Source organism: Kryptolebias marmoratus, linkage group LG23 (assembly GCF_001649575.2).
Source record: "Kryptolebias marmoratus isolate JLee-2015 linkage group LG23, ASM164957v2, whole genome shotgun sequence".
NCBI lineage: Eukaryota > Metazoa > Chordata > Actinopteri > Cyprinodontiformes > Rivulidae > Kryptolebias > Kryptolebias marmoratus.
In genome coordinates, this window is record NC_051452.1 from 2944807 (window position 1) to 2952053 (window position 7247).

A 7247-nucleotide genomic window follows, 5' to 3' on the forward strand; every position below is an offset into this window, starting at 1 on the left:
GAAGATGTTGTGTGATTTGGTGTTTCAAACTTACTGATGTGACAAACCAGCTAATTAGAAATAAATATAGAACAGTTTATGTTGAAATACTCCACAGTTAACGTACGTGCCTGTATGCTCCTAAAGGACGCGTTTCGGAAACGTCAGGTGTGAAACTTTATCACGTTTAATGGAATCATAGCATATGTTGACGATGACACGCGGTACAAAAGCAGTTACCAAACATTTCTTTACAACTTGGACCCAGTTGAACCTGCAAAAACCAAGAAACGCCCACCAGAACCCCGGAGGCCTCTGGTAGTTTCATATCGAATTCAACGAGACAGAAACTGACGTCATGGTTTGACATGAAGCCTTAATGCAGCGATTTTTATTCAAAAAGCAAAAAAAAAATTATGTTTTATATTACAACACTGAACGTACAAAAACAAAAATACAAAAAGTATAAAATATGGAGCAACACATTAGGGGGTTTTTAAGGAGCGGGACCTATATGGCACATTTATTTCCTTAAAGATTTGCACTTTTTTTTTCACAGAAGGTGCTTTTAATCACAAGGGGTTCCCATAGCAACGATGAATGAGCAACAAGTGGTTTTAGTGCGTTTCCTGGCAGCAGATGGCGCCATTAGCTTTGCCTTTGCCGTTCTTACTTGAGGCTCTTGCACCAGCTTTGAAAAGATCTAAAACTGGAGGAAAAATATTTGACATTTTTTTGTGACATTTAAGAAAAATGGGACATGTTGGCCAATGGGGCCAATGTTTGTAGTTCTTTCTGTCATTTATTGAAATGTTGCTTTCATAGGAGCATAACAATGCCATTTAAATAAATGTATTAGTTGTCAGACCTGGCACTATAATCCGTCCTGGGCGATCAGATGCATTGAAAACGTATTCCCTCACATCGGAGTCTGAACCGATTTTGCCTGCATATGTTGATAAGCTCGACTGCTCTCAGGTTGTCTGCCTGCATCGTTCGTGGTGCGCACAGCCAAGCGCGGTGGAGTTACGGACTTCTCATTAACCGTGTTAATGTCGAAATGATAAAGTCCAGATGTCTGAGTGCACTGTGACTTTTCCAGACCTGCTGATGTTCTGTTTGTTGCTCGCAGGCAGCCCACCGTGTGACGTGGCTGCATGTCGATCTGCGTTAAACTGCAACAAAATGTTTTGCTGTACTTATTTAAGTGACAATCAGAACTGACTGTTTGCAGTTAAAAAAGGCAAGACGGATCTTAGTGCAAGGTCTGAAGAGGGCCAGATTCAACTGTTTTGGTCAAATACTTTAAAAAGGAGGAAAGAAAACAGTATTTACCCTATGACTCACTGAAATATACCACTGTGAATCGCGTAAATACTCTTTAAAGCTTAATGTTTGTACTTTAGTTTTTGGTTTTGGTCATTTTCCTGGTTTTCCGCCCACCTCATAATCAAAGAAAAGGAAAACACAAATATCGGATCTCCGGCCAGAAACAGTTCGACGCGTGGTAATAACACGAGGCTTTGGCACGTTATTCCTGCAGTCCGAAAGGCGGCAAAAGCCCAAACGAACAAGCTGACTTGAGCGCTTTTCTAAAAATAACGAAATAAGGACAAAGCCGTAGGAGAAGCGTTTTACATTCAGTATTAAAAACAGGAGCAGAAGTTCAGACTGCACGGGACGGGGCTGACGTGTAATTAGGTCAATACTTTGAGGAAAAAGACGTAACATTTATGCACATTATGTACAGTCCAAAGTTATTTGACATACAGAGCCTTGAAAAGTAGACGGACCCCTTGAGTGTTTCCTCATTTTGTGACGTTACAACCGGGATTTCATGTGACAGACCAACACAAAATAGTGCATGAACGATACACGATTTTCAAATTAAAATCCGTAAAGTGTGGCGTTTGTTTGGATCTGGCACCATTTTACCCCTAACCAACTGCCTTCACATGTCCCCTATATGCGAAATAGTCCTCATGTCTGTAATTTAATCTTTGACCTCAGAACGTTCGTGATCAAACGGCATCATGAAGACCAAGGAACACATCAGACGGGTCAGTGATGAAGAAGTTTAAAGCCGGAGTTGGAGATTTTCAGCTGTAACTGCAGCAAAAGTGTTGACTGAATACAGATGCAACTTATCAGATTTTTATTTTTATAAAAAAAAAAAGAAGTTTAAAACCATGTATCATTTTCCTTCCACTGGACAATTTTGCACTGCTTTGCGTTGGTTCGAATAAAATACTTTCAAGGTTTTGGTTGTAAGAAGACAAAATTGGGAAACGTTCGAGGGGTGTCACTTCTTCTTTCCATGTACTGTAAAATTATACTTTTTTTTTTTTTTTTTGTCTTTTCTAAAAACGTAATTTAACACAATAATAGTTTGGACACAAAAGGTCTGTTTAGCAGCAGTTACTTACGCATACATTTTAGTCTGTAAGGTGAAAAAAAAAGGTAGAAAACAATAAAATATATATATATTTTTTTAAAACTGCAAAGAAGCAATGCAAAACTGACTTAGAGGGGTGGGGAAACGTCTGCTAGCATTGTGAAAATAAACTTTTCACTGAGGTATATTTAGTGGGCATTTCTTTTTTTTTTTTTTTTTAATGCTCCGAATACAATGTCATGATGGACGAAACACAAAGGCGAAAATGAATTCAAACCCCCAAAAAAGATGTAAAAACCAATAATCTGTATGAGGCAGCAGCTGCACATGTAAACAACACCACGGCGATAAGATGCAGGAGGAGGCTTTACCAAGATAAGGAAGTGCAAGTATAGACAAGTCAGGGGACAGACATGATAAGAACGAGGAGCGATTGTCTTTGAAAGGGTCGGATCACGCCGAATTTCCACAGAGTTGGATATCTGAGATCACACCAGCGTTTCCGGCAGCGTGTCCGCATTGTCTGAGGAGAGCAGCTGCCAGATCTGATAGCGGTCCCGCTGCCAGTCCCGCCACTCGGGACTCTCTGGCACCATCCGCGCCGAGTCACGCTGCGCCTGAGGCGCCGCGAGCTGCGAGCCCGCCAGTCTGTGGTGGGCGCTGTACGGGGGCGGGCAGCGGCCGTCGCTGACCCCCTGTCCGCTCGCTCGCTGCGCCGCCGCCGCCGCCGCCAAGGGGCTAACGTTCGTCGGGAGGCGGGGTCGCCCTGTCTCTGCGTTCGGACCGGTGCACACTCGGGTGACCGGCGGGTGGGGTCTGCACCCGGGGATGCCGGGCGCCGTCTGAGTCCGTTGCACCACTGCGTGCTGCTTGAGATCAGCGGGGGGTCCGTCGAGGCCGTCCTGCAAGCTGCGCGAGCTTTCCTCGGACACGTTGCCATGGGAACCTGAAAACAAAGCATTAATTATTTTTAATGATAAACAACCGAGGCACAAGTCACTAAATGATTCGTTTACTTCGGTTTACGTAGTTTCCTCAAAGGATCATTTCTAACCATTTAAATTCATTAATTAGTTGAACGTACCATCCTGCTGTTAGACCTGCAAACTCACATTTCCATCAGTGCTTCAAAACTTACATTGTTCTTTATTTTTTATAAATATAATCCAGAACTTTGTCAAACTTTCTCAAAAGGAAACTAGTCGAAATTAGTCATTTTTACGTCTGTATGACTGTTAAACACGTGTAAATCTTTGCTTTTGGTATCTAGTGAGACGACTTTATAAAGCAAAAAAAAGTCCCTAATTGTTTCTCAGTCCTCAGTGCTGCTTGTGCTGATGTGTACCAGCATCAAATACCTGAATTGTTTTTATCAGCTACGTTGTGGATTAAATTCTTTCTGTTGGATAATGTGACGAATGCAGAGCAAGACGGATGTTGTGCTAAATAGCTTTTCCAATTTCGGACATATTTTTAAAAGTCCACTGATTTTTCGGCACTCGAAGGTTAAGCAACGCAGTTCCAAACCATGATACTGCCACCACCATGTTTCACAACTGAAGCAAGGTTTTTCTAGCCAAATCTTTTTCAGAACGCTTCTAGTTTAAACTGAAGAAGTACACAAAAAAACAAGCTGCAATGTTTTTTTTTTTTTGCATGGTGCAAAAGGCCCCTCCACTGAGTCCCTGTAAAAAACGTAAAACGCCACACATCTCGCTCTTGGAATTACATTTTCGCCACTCGTAGAGAGTCAGGAAAATGAGTTGAAGAGCATCAACAGCATCAACAGCGGCTATTCTAAGCTTATAAAAAGGTTAGAGCGTAATAATCTGTGGTAGATCCCTGTTCTTCAGATAAAACACCTAAAAACCCAGTAGCAGATACTCGTCGCTGACTAACAATTAGGCAGCAATAGTTTGTTCCTAACATGGTAATTTGTAGCAATAATTGTAAATATATATTCACAATTGTTACATTTATTTCTAAAGACAATCTCAGGACCCTTAAATTGGTGCAGGGTTCTGCCCTAAACTTGGAAACCTCTTGTCCAGAAGTCCTCATACGGAGCGTCTTGGCTCTTTAAAAACTGGTTACCTGTATATGATTGGTTCTTGAGCGCTGGTTTCAGAGTACTATGCCAGGTGCCCCAGATGTTAACGTGCTCCTCTGAAAGAAGACAATTTCCTTCGTTATTTAAGTTTCATTTTGATCGGTAGGAATCCCGAGTGTTTTCCGTGCTGACCTTTCGAACCCCAGTGGTCAAGTCCGGCCACCTGCCCCACCACGGCGTACTGCTGCTGATCGCCGGCCAGGCTCCCCGGCTCCCCCCTGCGCTCGCTCAGGACTGGGGAGTTGTTGTCGTAGGGGGACACCTCGCCGCTGGACGCCTTGTTGGAGTCGCTCGAAGAATGGCGCTCGCTCAGGTTGAAGGCCTCCTCTGGCTGCAAAATGTCAGGACTCCTGTTATAAAGTTCAAATCAGAATGAAAGATCGAAGGAAAAAAAGAACTCAAACCGCATGACGGCGAGTAGGAACTCACTGCGAGGCTTTCCTCCGGAGGAGATAATCGACCACATCGGGATCAGTCTCCAAAAGGCTCATCAGAACTTCATTTTGCAGATCAGGGGGCACCTAAAGCAGCACAAACATTAGATTTTACCATCCAAATGGTGGCTGGATGTAATCTTTTTACATCTTAAAAGCTAATCCATGAGGACTTCCTTGCTAGTTAAAACTTCCAGTGCCTTTCTCAATCTAATCTTCTAATTTAGTGATTTCTCTCACGCAACCCTAACCCAATCGAAAAACCCAATGATTCCCGCTCTTAAATGCTCTGAAAATAAAACTGGCCTGATTCCTACCCACCCAATCTTAAGCTGGGTAGAAAGCAGCTTTGAGAAGTCCTTCAAAGAACTCGATCGGCCAATAAATCAGTTTTTACTCTAAGCAAACTGGTAACATTTCAGTGTTTGCAGTTTCCCTACATTGGACTACGACGCAGAAAAACATAAGACTCAAAGGCAGACAGAACATCACAGCACAAGTTTTGGAGCCTGACTGTTGAGAAATTATTATTTTTTTGCACAAAGGATTACACTGTATTAGAGAAAAGAAGTGTGGATGGAAAATTCTTCAGTCTGTTGTTGGGTTACTGGCTTTGTGGCTGTAAACAGAACCATTTCTCTTCCATCTGTCATCTATCAGTCCGGTTTTCTCCAACTTTCTTCCTTTATAGACGCCTTTGTGTTCAGTTTTAAACCAGACAAACTAAGAGACAACTCAAGCCAGAGGGAATTGTTTGTCTGTGGCGAGTCACTGACCATGAACAGAGTCTGGTAGCTAGCGATCATCTTCTGCAACACGGCGATGACCGCCGTGCTCTCCTCGGCCCTGGCCGAGCTCTGGACGCTGAACTCCTTGTCCGAGTTCTTCTGTTTGTGGAGAAGGTTGGGGCCAAAGATGGTGGCGAGGTTCAAAGCCGTCATCTTGTTCCCTGGGATCTGCAATCAGGGTTCAGACAAGTGTGCAACCATGTAAGGCGTTCTCTAAATGAGTTTTTTTTTTCCTGTGTTTGGTGTGTTCAAAATAACTGCACATAAGAGTTTTACAATTTCGATGTTTCAGTAGTGATATGATAAAGTGAGGTTTTGGATCGGTGGCACAGGAGCGCCCTGTTATGGTGGGCTGAGGACAAAAGGAAAACATTTCCACAGCGACCCATTTTTAGTATCAGGTTGGAAGACGACAAAGGAGGGAAAAAGCTGATAAAGTTTGTGTTTTTAGAAGAAATCTGGATTAAAATTCAAGCTCATTTCTTGGTTTTTTATGAATAAAGTAGGATTCAATGTCAAAGTTTTATTTAAAAGACAAAAAAAGGATAAAGTATTTGCAGCCTACAGTAATGAGTGACTTTAAGCACGTATTGTGTCACTTAAAGTGATTTTGAACACTCCTGTTAACTTTCTGTGTGATCTGCTTGGTCAAATAATCTGCTGTTAAGCTGATTCAGCAGATTTCCAAAGCTGTCATTACCCTACTTGGGGACTACAAACCCGTCACGCAAGGAGACAACTGGTATAAATGGTCGGACTTCCCTTTAAGTGCTTCAGGGAAGTATTTTTGTTGGCCTTCAGAGCCGTCGTTCTGTCCATTTCACAGCCAGCTGGAGCTCGGTGATAAGCAGCCCAGAGTTGTCGCGAGCAGATTTCAAGTAAATGCAGTCGTTCCCATAATTACCAATGCCGTTATCAATCTTACATCAGCGTTTGTGCTGGGAATTTACCCCTTCTAGAGCTGGAAAATGAATTTAAAGAAACTTAAAACCTTAAAGGCCAAGAAAAGATAAGGAATGCATGTTGTCCACTGCCTTTCATTGCAGATTATGTTATGTATTGTATGTTTGGAATGACTCTCAGCTGCTACCATATCACATTTTAGCTCCATATCTATACAGCTGGTCTATACTGTTGGTTAGTGTCGATTAGCTGAGGCGGGCATCCTGAATTGGACCGACTTGAAAAGGTAATCAGTTGTTTTTTTGAGAGTTTCATTCAAATCTGTCCAGTAGTTTGTGAGATATTTTCAGTCCCTCCAGGATTTCGCTGGGCATTTTCCTAAAAGTTGCAATTTTTTTTTACTAAAATCAATAAAAAAACCATAACTTTTATTATCTAAACCAAAACTCCTTCCTAGTTTTGTAAGATAATTCCCAACAAACATTAACATTCTCAAAAGGTGCTTTATTTGAGAACTTTGACAGCTTCTAAACTGACATTCATGAGCATTTCTGGATTGTCCCTGGTCTGCAGCTCTCCTCACATGTTTTGCAGACACAAAGTGTTTGTCGATGCGTTTATGTTCCATGATTACACTG

The 7247-nt window shown here is 42.2% G+C and overlaps 1 protein-coding gene across 3 annotated transcripts in view; it reads right to left on the bottom strand.

Annotated features, from left to right (window-relative positions):
- Positions 1-354: 354 nt before the first annotated feature.
- The window catches only part of LOC108244312 (rho GTPase-activating protein 6), a 70965-nt gene continuing 64072 nt past the window's right edge, over positions 355-7247 (bottom strand). For all 3 annotated transcript variants that reach the window (XM_017430408.3, XM_017430409.2, XM_037973865.1), the window contains exons 10-14: positions 5695-5874; positions 4914-5005; positions 4617-4834; positions 4469-4540; positions 355-3320 (exon numbers count right to left, since the gene is read on the bottom strand). In XM_017430408.3, coding sequence (XP_017285897.1) covers positions 2863-3320; positions 4469-4540; positions 4617-4834; positions 4914-5005; positions 5695-5874 — 1020 coding nt within the window. In that variant the 3' untranslated portion in view covers positions 355-2862. The remainder of the gene's footprint in view (positions 3321-4468; positions 4541-4616; positions 4835-4913; positions 5006-5694; positions 5875-7247) is intronic.